Source organism: Sciurus vulgaris (genome assembly GCF_902686455.1).
Source record: "Sciurus vulgaris genome assembly, chromosome: 13".
NCBI classification, from domain to species: Eukaryota; Metazoa; Chordata; class Mammalia; order Rodentia; family Sciuridae; genus Sciurus; species Sciurus vulgaris.
Window position 1 is genome coordinate 44,822,985 of NC_136474.1, and position 15,596 is coordinate 44,838,580.

The 15,596-nt window shown below is 32.7% G+C and overlaps 1 protein-coding gene across 2 annotated transcripts in view; it reads right to left on the minus strand.

Annotated features, from left to right (window-relative positions):
• The window catches only part of SMCHD1 (structural maintenance of chromosomes flexible hinge domain containing 1), a 159,392-nt gene that overhangs the window by 113,010 nt on the left and 30,786 nt on the right, over nt 1-15,596 (minus strand). For both annotated transcript variants that reach the window (XM_079108270.1, XM_079108271.1), the window contains exons 8-17: nt 14,386-14,552; nt 11,385-11,475; nt 10,444-10,654; nt 8,289-8,409; nt 8,027-8,210; nt 6,613-6,807; nt 5,145-5,258; nt 4,351-4,457; nt 2,824-2,906; nt 2,557-2,670 (exon numbers count right to left, since the gene is read on the minus strand). In XM_079108270.1, coding sequence (XP_078964396.1) covers nt 2,557-2,670; nt 2,824-2,906; nt 4,351-4,457; nt 5,145-5,258; nt 6,613-6,807; nt 8,027-8,210; nt 8,289-8,409; nt 10,444-10,654; nt 11,385-11,475; nt 14,386-14,552 — 1,387 coding nt within the window. The remainder of the gene's footprint in view (nt 1-2,556; nt 2,671-2,823; nt 2,907-4,350; nt 4,458-5,144; nt 5,259-6,612; nt 6,808-8,026; nt 8,211-8,288; nt 8,410-10,443; nt 10,655-11,384; nt 11,476-14,385; nt 14,553-15,596) is intronic.

The window sequence follows — 15,596 nt, forward strand, 5'->3', positions numbered from 1 at the left end:
CCTTGTGCCCCTCAAAGCCTTTTAAAAATTTTACTGCCTGGACCTTAAAAATAGTTGGTTACCCTGTCCTGGGGGACAGAGATACATTTAAGAAATAAATGAATTTGGTCCAGAGGTGGGAAAACTTAACTTCTGCAGGAACCAAAAGGAAGCAATTGTATTTGGTAGTACGATGAATGAGGATAAAATGAAAGTTGAAAAGAGAGGAAGGGTCAGATCACATGTGGGGTCTTGTAATGTTAGGAGTGGTCTTATCCTAAGTCACTAAAAGTGGAGTAATACAAAACAAAAGAATGACATAAGCAGATGTGCAATTTTAAAAAATCATTTTGAGATACAATGAGGTAAAGAAGCTGGAGCAAGAATGGTAGCAGGGTCTTCAATGAAGCAGCTACTAAATGGTTAAGATAAATCATGATGATGATTTAGACATATATACTTTAATATCAGACTTGGTGGTAGATTTGTTATAGGGGATTAAAATATGAATGGAAACACTGGTCCTTCTCAAACTCCTCCAAAAGATTTCAGAGAAAAGAAATACCTCCTGATTTTTCAATGAAATGAGCATTACCTGATATCAAAGTCAGACAAAGACATCAAGAAAACTACACATCCATAACCCTTATGCATACAGATGCAAAAATTCAACAAAATACTATCAAATCAAATTCAGAAGTGTTTTAAAAGGACTACATGATATCCAAGAGAGATTTATTCCTGGAAAGTAAGGATAATTCAAAAAATCAAAGTCAAACCATGTAACATCACATTAATAAATGAAGTGTTGGGGGGGACTCATAATTATCTGGACTGAAGCAGAAAAAACACTTGATGAAATAACAGTTTCATGATTAAAATACTAAATAAAAAAGAAAGGAATTTCCTCTACATGATAAAAGCCTTATATAAAACCCATAGTTAACATCATACTCAATAGCAAAGGACTAAATATTTGTCCTTCAAGATCAGGAATAAGACAGGCAAGGCTAGCTGGGCACAGTGGTGCATGCCTATAATCCTAGCAGCTCAGGAAGCTGAGACAGGAGGATCTCCAGTTCAAAGCCAGCTTCAGCAATGGCAACTCAGTGAAACCCTGTCTCTAAGTAAAATACAAAATAGGGCTGGGGAAGAGGCTCAGTGGTTGAGTGCCCCTGAGTTCAATCACCAATACCAAACTCCACCCCCGCCCCCAAAAAAAGACAGGCAAGCCTGCTTTCATAAAAACACTTCTATTCAATATATCATTGGAAGTTCTACCCAGAGCAATTAAGCAAGAAAAAAGCACCAATTTGGAAGGAAAAAAAGAAAATTATTTCTGTTCATAGATAACATGATCTTATAGGCAGAAAACCCTAAACAAAAACACCAGAACAAAACAAAACAAAACAAAAAAATCCACCCTGTGAGCCTTCACATATATGGTAAGTTGATTTAACAAGGGTGTCATGATCATTCAATAGGGAAAGGATAGTCTTTTTATAAACACTGCAAGGCAATCTAGATACCTGCATACACTAGAAGCACATCAAAATAAATTAATGTATTAAAAACTAGAGTGAAAACTACATTTTTTTAGAAAAAAACATTCAAGGCCAGGCATGGTGGTGTACCCTGTAATCCTAGCAATTTGGGAGGCTGAGGCAGGAGGATCACAAGTTTGAGGTCAGCCTAGGCAACTTAGGGAGGCCCTAACCAACTTAGTGAGACTAAGACTCAAAAAAATAAAATGGGCTAGGGATGTGCCTCCATGATGAAGCACCTGTGGCTTCAATCCCTTTACTTAATTAAATAAGTAAAACCAAGTAAAAATACCAAATCTTGAATGATCCATGGCTTAGACAAACAAGCATACATTGACAAAACAGATTATTCAAAGTATAAAAGATTTTAAGGCAGTCCAGACAAAACAATGAATACGAAAGTTAACTAGTTGGTTAAAGTTAGGGAATTAGAAGATAAATTCTTCCCACCCCACCTATTATTTGCTTATTTACTTATATTTTGTGATACTATAGATTAAACCCAGATGCTGTGCATGCTAGGCAAGCTCTCTACCATTGAAATACATGCCCCACCATTCTACAGTTTATTTTGAGCTAGTGTCCTGCTTAGTTGCCCAGGCTGGTCATGAACCTGCTTCAGTCTCCTAAGTATCTGTGATTGCAGGCCAACAAGAGGTTCAGTTCTTTCCCCTTGACAACAGAAAAGGTCCAGATCTATTATCTGGAGCAAGTACTTATGGTCCATAGGTTTAGAGCCACAGTAGTTTTGATTTGGAAGGAACCTTAATGATTATCTAAATTCTTGAACACATATATACCACACTTTTGCTTTATCTCATAGTTACAAACATGGGAACATTCAGGGTAGTTTAGAAAAACAAAAAACTTAGGAAAGTATCTGCAAAAAAATGAACTATATCACATGTAAAATTTCTAACTTTAATCAAATTCACTATCAGGTTAGTATCATCAATAATTACATGAAGATATTCAAATCTGTAGTATATCTTTAAGAATAATATTAAAGATCTGAATTAGTCTGTATACTTACAGTGTAATATAACTTTAAGCTCAACTAGGAGTTTCTTTGAACCTCCATGACTTGTTCCTGGAAGCTTTTGCATTGCCTCCCCCTTTTTATTCAATATTTCAATTCTTAATGCACCTTAAAATTAAAAGAAAGAATATCTTAATTACATCCCAAAACTCGGCTAGGTTTTCCCATCACATTTTAATTTTTCATAGTTCTTTACATATTAGAAATATAAGACAAAATAAAAGCATTCTTTTGGTATTAGAAAAACAACAAACAACATACCAATAGGGGTTCCAGCAGGCCTAATCTCATTAGGCAACAATTCATCTCCTTCAGGCCAAGTTACTGACAATCTATCAGGAAGCCTACAATGAAATCAGCCTATTACTATTTCATGAACATGGTTAATTATAGTCTTATTTAGAAATATACAAGCTACCTGCTTACCTGGCATGTGTGAGGCCCTGAGTTCAATACACAATATCAAAAACAAACAGTATACAAGATACCAGAATCTTAAATGGTAATTTTTTAAAAGAGCTTCATAGTTATATATAGTAGAGGGTTCTCCCGACATCATGATCTCCCTCTTTTCCCTTCATCCTCCCCTCTCCTCTTCTCCACCCTCTACTCTATTAGACTTCCTTTAAATAGTTACTATTGATAGATGTATTTGGAATTTGATATGATTATCAACTAAAATGTTTTTCTTATTTAATTCTGCTACAGCAAAAAAAAAAAAAAAGCAAGTCAAAATCTATTTTGTAATTTTTCTATTTGTTTGTAGTATAAGTTAAAAGATGAACTCTCAGAAAAGAAATTCAGTAAAAACCAAAAGGATTGTATTATCTACATAAGCAGAAGATCTAGAAATAAGAATTTTGCTTTGTAGAAGGCTTTTAAAGTTTGAATATGAGGCGTCCTGTGCTGATGCAGGAGGTGCAACAGATTATTGAAACTCTAACCTAATCAGTAGATTAAACCAATTGATAGATTAATAAGAAAGTTAACAAAAGTTGGTTAGAGAACTAGAAGATAAGCAGTAATATTAAACTCTTCCCAAATTTTTAATCAACTTGGTAGATTAATAATTTGAATGAACTATGTGGGTAGTACCTGTAGGCAGGTGAGGTGAGACTGGAAGATGTAGGTCTCTGGATTTATACCCTTTAGGATTATATTTTGTCCCTCAGCTTCCTTCTCCTTTGTTTCTTGGCTACCATAAGGTAAGCAGCTTTCCTCCCCCATACTATTTTGCCATGATGCTCTGCCTCACCTTAGGCCCAGAGTGATGGAGTAGGCCAACTATGGACTGAGACCTCTGTAAACTCAAGCCAAAATAAACTTCTCTAAACTGTTCTTATAAGGTATTTTTGGTCACAGGGCAAAAGGCTGACTAACACAAAGGCATTACAATTTTCACATAGTTATAAACCAAAACAGGTTGCTTTTTTATAAATGCCTATTATAATCACAGTACTTAAAAATACAATACTCCAGATATATAAGATATCCTTTTTTCCTACAAATCTAGGGTTCTGTTTTTTGTAACCAGACATTTAATATTCAATGTCAAGAAGTTCAACTCAATATATATAACATCTTTTCCCCTAGTGCTGAGGATTGAACCCAGGCCAGATGCATGCTAGTCAAGTGCTCTATAACTGAGTCATACTCCCAACCCCTGTACATCATCTTAAACTGCAAAGCACTATCAGAAAGGTAAATGACACACTCAAGGATAGTTAAAAGCATTACAATGCCTCTTGAATTTTTTATTTTTGTCATATTTCTAGAAATGTAACTTACCTTGCCATTTCATCTTCCACATATTTTCTAACAGTTTTCTCAGCAACTGTCCTATCCAGCTTTGCAATTGGGACAGTTTTCACTTCATCATATAGTGCCTGAGGTTCCTGAATTAATAAAATTAATTTATACCAACATTTAAAGAAAACCATTTAAATTTAACTGCCAAAAAAAAAAAAAAAAAAAAAAAAAACACTGTTCCTTTCAAAGAGATCTATTTTACCTTTTTAAAAATTTTTTTCAATTTTCTTTGGTTGTAGATGGATTAAACCCAGTGCCTCACTCATGCTGGGCAAACGCTCTACCACTGAGCTACAACCCCAGCCATATTTTACCTTATTTAAATCAGAGTAGCTATACTTATATTATACCAGAGTATCTATTTTCATTTTTATGTAATCTCCATTGTGCAAATGATAAACCATTCAAATAACAACAGGAGATGTGAAGGGAAAAAACTCATTCTAGTCTTGCAGTTACTCATTCTTGAGAGAAAATTATGGCTCAAATATTCACTAGCTTATAGGCCCTGGAGGAAATGTGAGTTTTTACAAAATAACTATGATAACTATATTAATGTATATTTGTAAAACACTGGGCATATAGATGTTAAGTGCTAAAGATTATTAAAAACATCAAATATAAAACAAAAATTCAAGCTAACTACAACTTCTTTATTCAATGGAAAAACCAAATGCAAGCAAAATATAAAATACTTTATCTTTATTTCAATGTTTGCACAAAAGTGGTACCAAGAGTCTCTCAGTAAATATTTTTATTACTTACTGTCTTACCATTGCAATTTGAACTTCTCCTCCTGTAGCATATACTTCTCCATCATGATCACCATAAAGAAAAAATCTTACTATGCTTCCATAAAAGAGGGGCAGTGTCTTGACTGTCTTGACCTAATAATTTATTTTTTAAAAAAGACTAAGGTATTAATATTTACTAGCAGAAAGAGGTTAAACAACTTTATAGAATTCCTTTATACAAGGCAAAAAAATACCCTGATAACTGTTATCAGAAGAATAAAAGCATTATAATATTTTAATAAAACTATTTTTGTGTATTCACTTATTCTTAACAAATCTTCATAAAAACAGATCCTTCATATAAATATACTTGAGCACGTTTATAAATTTGACAAGTTAACATTTTTGTCAAATAAATTAGCTGAGCACTTGCTTATGGTATTTTTTTTTCTTACTTGGCTTGAGGAAAGAGTAATATTTCCTTTATTCCAATTCAGAAATTCCCAAGAAGTACTATAAGAATTTATATCCAAATCATCCTTCTTAGCCTCACTTCTACTACTTTTCTTCACATACAGTAGGTTGCAGGACAACCCAACTTTTATTGCTTGCTATATGATCTTCTAGAAAACATTTTATCCAACTGCTACAAATCATTTGACAAATGTGATCACTCCCTCCTTTTTATAATTCTTTACTTAGCTTCAGGGATACTATATTCTAGTATCTTTGGATCTCACAAGCTTATCCTTTCAGTATCCTTTGTGAACTCTTCCTTTATATTTTAACCCTCAAATGTTAGTAAAGCTCAGACTCAGTCCTTGGCCTCTTTAGCTATATTCACTACTTCTAGGTGATCTCATTCAATTCCATGGCTTTAAATATATGATAGTGACCCTCACATTAATGGTAAGAATAGATGCTTTTATACCTTTGTTAATTATCTGTGTGGATTCAAGCCTCTACCTCTTTTAAGGTTCACAAAAATGCTGCTTCTCACCCAAAGTATTTCAAGATTTGTTCTCTTCTTCCAAATTTAGAAAACTGTCTCCTTTCCTTTTAAACTGTCCTTCTCTCTTCATTACACTTATGCCCCTATTAGCTATTTTTATGTGTGCTTACATTATCTCTGCTCTTAGATTGCAATAACCCTAGGAACAAAGCATATTTCCTCCATCTCTGCACTCTCCGCAGTGCAGTCAAAAGACACAGTATGTTAGCAAGTGCTCAAAAAAAAAAAGGCTAAAAAAAATTATTTCAATCTCTAAGTAAATAAAAATTAGAGTAAAAAACAATAAAGATCTTGCTAAATGAGCCTCTGGCAATAAAGAAGTTTTTCTTTTTAAAATGCCAAAGTAAATAAATTATGTAATTAAAATCAGTTTATCTTTTTCATTCTTTACTAGTTCCGTAGAGCTAATAAATGAATTATTTTAGATAGATTTTAATACACAAACTAAAAACTAAATTCTACTAAAAACTAAGTCTAAAAATAAATTAAACCTACCAGTTGTCCCGCTTTGTATATTTTTCCATCCCACTCTATTGCTGAGTATGTTGCCCAGGGACCTTGTTTTTTAGAGGGAAGATCAGGACGGGTAATTATTCCTTTAAAAAGTGTAAATTTTATTTGTTTGTCATACTTTTCATGACAGTCCTTCAGCCATAAAGCAAATTCTCGGTCAATTTTCATTCGCTGCTCCTGTAAATTTTAAAATGTTTTATGAAATATAGCTAATAGTAAACAAATATGACCATAGAAATATGTCTCTCATTTCATTTTTTCCTTCTATATACCACATTTCAGAAAAACTAGTAAAAATGAAAATATTTTGCTGGATCCTTCTGTACAAATTTAATTCCAAACAAAAGTATTACTTAAGAAATCTTTGATATCATCCTTGAAACCAAGGTCTCAATGGTGAATACCCAATAATAAAACTTTCATTTCTTGCTTTAAATCCTATCTATGCTAACTCCCAAAATAAAGAATCCTGGCTGGCCAGAAAGAGAACATATTGGCTTCTAGTTCTGCTTTACTATTTCTCAGCTATATCCTCAGTCCTTCAGTGAATAATTCTTAAAAAGTTTCTCAATTTTCTATGATTCAGAATCTTTATAATAGCAAAACTAATTTCAACACCTTATAGAAATGACTGGCTATAAATACCACGGGCTGTGTTCCATTTACTGCTTAGCAATTTTAAGGTGATAATAAAATCACCTATCTCTTGGCAATACAACATTAAACTACTGAAAGAACAGTATCAAGTAAAACTTTGAGATATGTAAGTAGAAAAAAAGTACAGTCCCATTCAATTTTTTAAGTTTCTTCACAATGAATCCTTGTATTAATTAATATTAAAAATATTGATTAACTTGAAATCATCTTTTAAAATTTCTTTTAGCTGTAGATGTACATAATACCTTTATTTTATTTAATTTTATGTGGCCCTGAGGATCTAACCCAGTGTCTCACACATGCTAGGCAAGTGCTCCACCACTGAGCTACAACCCAAGTCCCTTGAAATCTTTCAGCCTTAAGTATTTCATAGTTCTTTTCCATTTTTTATCCAGACGAGTTTAAAATTAAACAGGTTATTAATGTGCAGAGCCCAAGATACACACAAACGTTCACACATTTTCCCATTAAATAAAGATGCTACTGAGACTTCCATTCACTATGTCTGCTTTAGTAGTAAGATCTAAAGATGGAAAATTTTATCTAAATATTGTCTAATTGAAATTTGAGAGTTATGAACAGTTGAAAGCCCATAAGAAATACTTAAGCACCATAATCTTTTGTTGAGTACACCCGAAGTATGCAAAATATCACAAAAAAACTACATTACTAATGTCTTTGGTTTTACTTAAAAAAAGAATTTTGCAAATATTCAAAACTTAATACTTGAAAGTCATACCTGTCCATTTAAAATCCTTGTAAAAAGGGTGTTCTTATCTTTCAATTTTAGCTCAAGATCCATGAATGTCAGTTTATTTGTGCTGACCTGAAATTTGTCATTAGTGAATAATGCACCAGATATTCTATTGTAGCATTCAATAGGTGCAAGCCCTCTCTTCTTAGGAGGAGTACACCAATCAAAACTTGAACAGAACAAAACAGTAGTTAGTAAAAAGATTAGGTTATAAAACGATGCAATTTCAGCCAAAATTAAAACTTACTCTTCTACTGATGTATATGGTATTAATCGTCCATTCCAAAAACATTCAAAAATAGGTCTTTTCCCTCTTGCTGCTTTCTCAAGTATGAAACAATCATCATCATCCTCCTCTTCTTTTAATTCTAGATAAAAAGGGTAAGTGGAACATGTTTTTTTCTATAAAGTAGGAGTAACTTATAACTAAGTCAATTTCTATGACTATTTCTATTTCTATGAAATAGATATTAATGTTGCATCAGAGAACATGGTAACACAAACCCATGTAATCCTTCAAACTGTGCCCTATAAAACCTACAGTTTTACTTGGTTTGCCCCCAAAAAGGGAGACTTCCTAAGTGGTTCTATATTACTAACAGTGTTTATCATGTGAAGTGATTACTTATAGACCTATCAGTTTGTACTAAGGATACCATACTAGCTGATACCTTGCAACTTCGAAGCTATTAAGAGTTAAAACAGTCATATATCCAAAAAGATTATGTCCTACAGCAAAAATCCATCTTCTCTACAAATATAAGTGCCTAAATCCTACATCCAAAACACAGTTTCACAATTAAGAACAAGAATGTTCACATAAAAATCCCCTGAGAAATCTAAAGCATCTAGGAACAGCAAGTTTGCCTAGTTTGGACAAATCAGTCAATAATCCTGAACTTAACTTGATATAAATCATTATGTTTTCAAAGATCAGATTCAAGTAGGCAGGAAATTTGCATACAAATAGAATTACAAAGTATGCTACCATGAACCAAAAGCATAATTCACACAATTATCTATAAATTATGTTTCTTAGCAATACATTCTCATATACCCAGATAAATTAAGATCAAACATTATGATCCTGATATATTAATGCTATCCTGGCTTTAAGTCACCTACCTAAAATAAAGCCTTTTCCTCCCAAAAAAGAAGTCCTATTTAAAAGTTTCTTTGAATCCAAATCACTTTGCTCTTAAGAGGAGAACCCTGGGGATCCTTACTCAACTTAGTGTTTTTTTGTTTTTTTTTTTAAAACCAGGAATTAAACCCAGTTAAACCAGGATTAAACACAGCTTAACCAGTGAGCCACATCCCCAGCCCTTTTAAAAATACTTTATTTAGAGACAGGGTTTTGGTGAATTGCTAGGGGCTCCCTAAAATGATGAAGCTGGCTTTGAACTCGAGATCCTCTGGGATTATAGACATGCATCACTGTGCCAGGCTAATGGCTTTTATTTTTAATACAACTTTGAGTAACAAGGATATAAAAAAATCAGAAACAGCAAATTAAACAGAGATCAAAAGCATCACAGAAGGCAGAGTCACTGAGTAACAGTATGTATTGAGGACTTATTAAACTGTATGCATTATTCTAAGAACTTTGCCTCAATTTTTTATTTAACCCTCACAATTCCTCTAGAAGATATGAACCATTACCCCCCCATTTCATAGAAGAGGAAACAGGTAGACTAGTTTGTTCAAAATTACAAAATAGAAAACAGCAAAGATGGGATTTAAATCAGGAAATCTGATTGCAGAACCCAGAAAATTAAAAAGATCTGAGAAAGTTTAATATTGTTAATTCATAAATAGTATTATATAATTCAATGTAACCTCAATAATCTCACTAGTACTTTTTAAAAGTAAATGAACACTACATAGAAAATGTTAGGTTAAACCCCTACCTCACTCTACATAAAAAAGAGATACATTACAAATAAAATAGCAAACATTTTAAAAGACGAAAAAGCTGCAGAATCTTTTAAATACTTAAGGTGAAAGAAAGAACTCTTTCTATAGTAAAACAAAAATCAAACTATAATGAAAACTTGGATAGACATGACTGCATAGTGTAAAATTTCCTCGTAAGTACCTATTAAAGATGATTTAGGGAATATACAAAGGATCAACATGCATACATATTAAAAATTTTAGTTCAATAAAAGATCTAAGAAAGAACAGTTTCTTAATAGTCAGTACTTTTTCCATTTGGAACTAAATACATATAAAAAGTTATAAAAATTATAAATATCTAACAACTTAAGACCTGCATAAGAAAAAAAAATTATTATTTATTTATCTAACCTTAATAGCCCAGCTAGTAATCACTATTTTTAAAAATCATTATCCTAAATTACAACATCACATTTTTTATCTAAGAAAACAGATTAACATACTTGATGGAAAGCATGGATCATCAGGGTAAGTTTCTCTATCATATAAGAAAGGATGAAATCGGATTATCCCTTCCACTACACCGTCTCCTTCGACATGAGCCTTGAACTCAAAACTATCAGATGCTGTGTTTATGTACAACGTCTGCATGTCATCTTGTATTTCTCTTAGGTTGACAATCTTAGGAGCCTTCCCTTTTTCAAACATAGAAATCTAAAATAAAAACAAAAATAATTAAATTCTATGCTGACTTTCTTAACTCAGCCATGATCCAACAATGGAATAAGGAAAACCACCTTTATTTGTATAAGTAATCATCCAGTTTAATGAAAAAAATTATATATATATGTGTGTGTGTGTGTGTGTGTGTGTGTGTGTGTGTGTGTGTGTGTGTCAAATGGCTTTAAGTAGCATCTTAATAAGGAATATGCTAACAAAAAAATTAGAAAGTAAGCAAAGAAATAGCAAATCATAGCCAAAGGACAGATAAGCCATGAGTACATTTAATTCAAGATTTCTTATAGGAAGTAGGATAACTTTATACTTCAAATTCTTTCTAATGTGTGGACAAGGATAATAAGAACCCAACACTCAAACATTCTGTGCTTCTAAATCTTGTCATGTCTATGAACAAAAAACCAATCATGTTATATATACCCCATTTTCTCCCTGCTTGAAAACATGAGGAACACCAACAATCTGTATCTCTATAGAAGAGAGAAAAAAGAGAAATCAGGTACTACAACAACAAAGGTTTAAGAAAAATACATCTAGGAATATCTCCTTATTTGAATATCAAATAACCAAATTACCTTGGTAAAAGAGAGAAGTTGTCTAATTATTGATTAATTTTTGTTATCCATAGTCATTTGGGGACTGGAATAGTACCTAATAATAATAGTAATATTTTAAATGATAGTAATATGATGAATTTTTATCTTACTTCAATGTCAATATTGTTGAAAGGTCCAACTTCTTTTGATGTACGGATTTCATTACCTTTTGGGCCATGAATATAGTAATGATAAATATGCCTGAAACAAAAAAGAATAACTTTAATTCTCATAAAACTGTAGTCCATAATCTTCTACCAAAAAATTTTATAGCTACTAACTACCAGGTGACAATCACTATATTAAACTTTTTCCCTTTCTGGTGCTGGGGATCAAACTCAGAGCTTCACACATGCTAAGTAAGGACTCTACCACTGAGCCATATCCCTAACCATCCCTCCCCTAGTTTTTTTTTTAACATAGTTTAACATACCTTTAACCCAAAAGTAAAAACAATCCTGAAATGCAGTTATTATTACATCTCATTTTATAGATACAAAAACTGGGAAGCAAGCAGTATATATAATTTATCTAAGGTCATAGAACTAGAGTTAGGGAGCAGTGAGTTTTAATCCAGGCCTTTACAACTTCAAAACCTTCATACACTGTACCTCCCAGAAGTACAGTTTATTGAAATGCAAGAGTCTATCATTCTACTTGTCATGGATGTTCTACAAGTACTCAAATATCAGGGAGGAGACTTGAATTGTTTATCATTAAATAACAACCTCAGTGAGAGAATATCAATCTAGAACTATTTTATGGCATTGACACAATCCTATCTCAACATTCTAAAAACAAACAAAGAAAAACTAAAAATTCAGTATCATCTCACTGCAAAAATCTTTGCTACTTTTTTTTTTTTTTTTTTTTGGGGGGGGGGGATGTGGAGGGGAACACTGAGAATCCAAAACCAGAGCCTTATGCAAGCTGGCCAAGCACTCTTATCACTAAACTACATCCCCAACCCTCTACCTTATTTTAAATAAGGTTAATAAAATTACATTTGAGTAACTTGTTTGTAACTATAAAATATCATGTCTCTATTCCTCAAACAGGAACTGCAAAATTCCTTCATACAAACTTTAATTTAAAAAATAATTACAATTTTCAAGTTACTCTTCAAAACACCACTGAGGTAAAACAAAATCACTAAATGCCAGGTGTGGTTGGGCACATGTCTATTAATCCCAGCTACTCAGGAGGCTGAGGCAGGAGGATTGCAAGTTTGAGGCCAGTCTGGGCAATTAAGCAAGAAATTCTTTCTCAAAATAATAAGGGCTAGGGATAATCAGGTGCAGTGGCGCATGTCTATAATCCCAGCAGCCATGACTGCAGTCAGTCTCAGTAACTTAGTGAGGTCCTAACCAATTTAGTGACACTAACTCAAAATGAAAAATTAAAAAGGACTGGAGACGTGGCTCAGTTGCTCAGTGGTTGTGTGCCCCTGGGATCAATCTCCAATGCTCCCCCCGCAAAAAAGAACAACCAAACAAACAATGAAAACTTTAGGTTCAATTCCCTATCACACACATAAAAGAAATCTATTTTTCTTCAGACATCTCAAAATAAGTGCTATTGAGTAAGTTAGCTTACTAATAAATAAGTTAAATTACATTAAATAAGTTGACTTATCAACAATAAGTTTGACAACATACTTTAATAATTGTTCTGTTTTGAAGAATGGCTGAAGTTTTTTTTTTATTGTTAGAATAAGAATATATTTTACTTGTATGTTATGTGCACCGAGTTCCTTCTGTAGAAACTCTAATTATAAAATAGCTAACATAATCTATACTTAGAGAAGAAAAATCGAAAGTCTTATATAAATATCTCAATGAACAGTAATATTCAAGAAAAAAGGTACTCCTAAAAGCCAAATTTATTTTCTGATAAAAGACAAAAAAAAAAAAAAAAATTGAAGTCTGTTAATAAATATTTAATGTATAAACTCTCAAGTACAATAGCCTTAGGGGTAAATGTGAAGTTTTTGTTTCTTTGTTTATACTGGCAATTGAACATAGGGACTTTTCTCTACTACCAAGCTACATCCCCAGGTCTTTTTAAATTTGTCTTTTGAGACAGGGTCTTGCTAAACTGCCAAGGCTGGTCTCAATCTTGTGATCCTCATGCCTCAGCCTCTTGAGTAGCCAGGATTACATATATGTGCCACTACATGTGACCTGGGAAGTTATTTTATTTTAAATATGAATTTTGTGCAGATGTAGCCATTTTAACAATACTAAACAATTCAAACTAATGTCAATTATGAAAACAATCCATTAAATAGTATATATCACATAGTATAAAAAGAAAGCTCAGAACTATTAAATAAATGTCCCTAGGATTTGGTCTAATGGGATATATATACACACAAAACTCAGAAGTTTTCCTGGGATAAACACATAATGACTTATTTTCAGTATTATTAATATGTCATATAGAGACTTAGGGGTTTTTTTATTGATACATTCATTTGTTAAACATTTACTGAGCATTTATTATGTAGCAGCTATACTTCCAGGCAGAGAGAATACTGAATTAAAAGACATTTCAATGGGGAAATCGGACAAAAAAAATTAATATATGACATGAAAATTATGTAGGTGTTTCGGAAAAGAAGCACAAAACAGAGTGAAGAGAGTTCATTTTAAATTTTAAAATAAGTTCCCAAAATTTTGTGCCTCAATTAATGCTCAGAGCTGGGCACAATGGCACACGCCTGTAATCCCAGCAGCTCAGGAATCTGAGGCAAGAGGATCACGAGTTAGCCTCAGCAAAAGCAAGGAGCTAAGCAACTCAGTGAGACCCTGTCTCTAAATAAAATACAAACTAGGGGTGGGATGTGGCTCAGTGGTCGAGTGCCCCTGAGTTCAATTCTCAGTACCAAAAAAAAAAAAAAAGTGCTCAGTAAACTTCAGGTGATCTATAAATAAAATTTACAAAATGAATGGAGAACTATTTTAATAGCAATATCAGAATACTGACACTATCCTGAAGGGAAGGAAATTGGACAAAAGGAATACCAAATAGGCTTCAAGGTATCTGTAATATTTTCTACCTTAAAAAAAATAAGTAGCAACATTTTTTGATCCAGATATAATTACTTACGCTAACTGTCGTGTCCAGAGATGGAAGTAATTTTTCAAGTACTGTATGTGTTCTGGTTGTACCCCTGTAATAACCACAGCAGTAAAGCTATCTTTTTCTTTCTCCTCTAAGATAAGATTATGTAGAAATCTTTCATCATCATTTGTAATGTGAACTGAATCAGATGGCTACAAGAGTGAATACAACAGATTAAAGCACTGGAATTATAATTATACATGGAACTATTACATCAAATTTTAATGTAACCACGTGGATAGGTTTCATAAACAATCTTCAGAAAAACTTTTAGAGGAAATTGGTCTAATACAATAAACCAGGTGAGTGTGTGACAACACTGTAAGGACAGAACTTTCACACAAATTGGCATAAAGAATGCTCTGTCTCATACAGCTAAAGCAATTTTAGGATCCTAAAGGAAAAGGTAAAGACAAATAATTTTAAAAAATGGAGGACACTTACTTACTCTAGGATGGAATGAGTCCTTATTTGGAATATCTGCCACTTAGGACCAATGCCCAGCCTTTCTAATATAACTAGGGTACAGGTGATTTAACCCAAATACACTGCATTTAAAAGAGAATAAAATTATCCTGGGCACCAGTCCACTTTTAGAGAAATGTCTAGAGCTTGTAGATGGGAGGTGGGAGAGATTTAAAGACAAGAATTATAAACTTCTCACATTAACAGTCTATATGTTAAAAATTACATGAATATGTATGTGTAGATATGCCTAAATATACTGTGTATGTTTCCATGTACATAAAAACTGTAAGAATAAACACTAAACCATTATGTCTAGGAAATTAATCATGTATTACTTTCTTTAAAAAAAGGTACTTCAAAACCATTCTAAAGCATCTATACATTAAATTACTATCATAGCTATAAAAGATATTATACAAGTATCTTTTATACACACTAACAGTTTTGATTTTACTAATGATGCAAGTTTATATCTAAATCTTTATCAAGGGCTGGGGACATAGCTCATGAGTAGAATGCTTGCCCAGCATGTGTGATGTCCTGGGTTTATTCCCCAGCAATACGATGGGATAAAATATCAAATCCCATGCTTTAAACTGGGCCCAAGGAAAATAAGTTTCAAGAAAATAATAGAGTCCTTGCTCTTTATAAAATTCCATCTGGTAGGAAACAGGGGGGGGGGGAATGAACTAAACAACACACCTTTATAAAGATATGAATCAAGGACC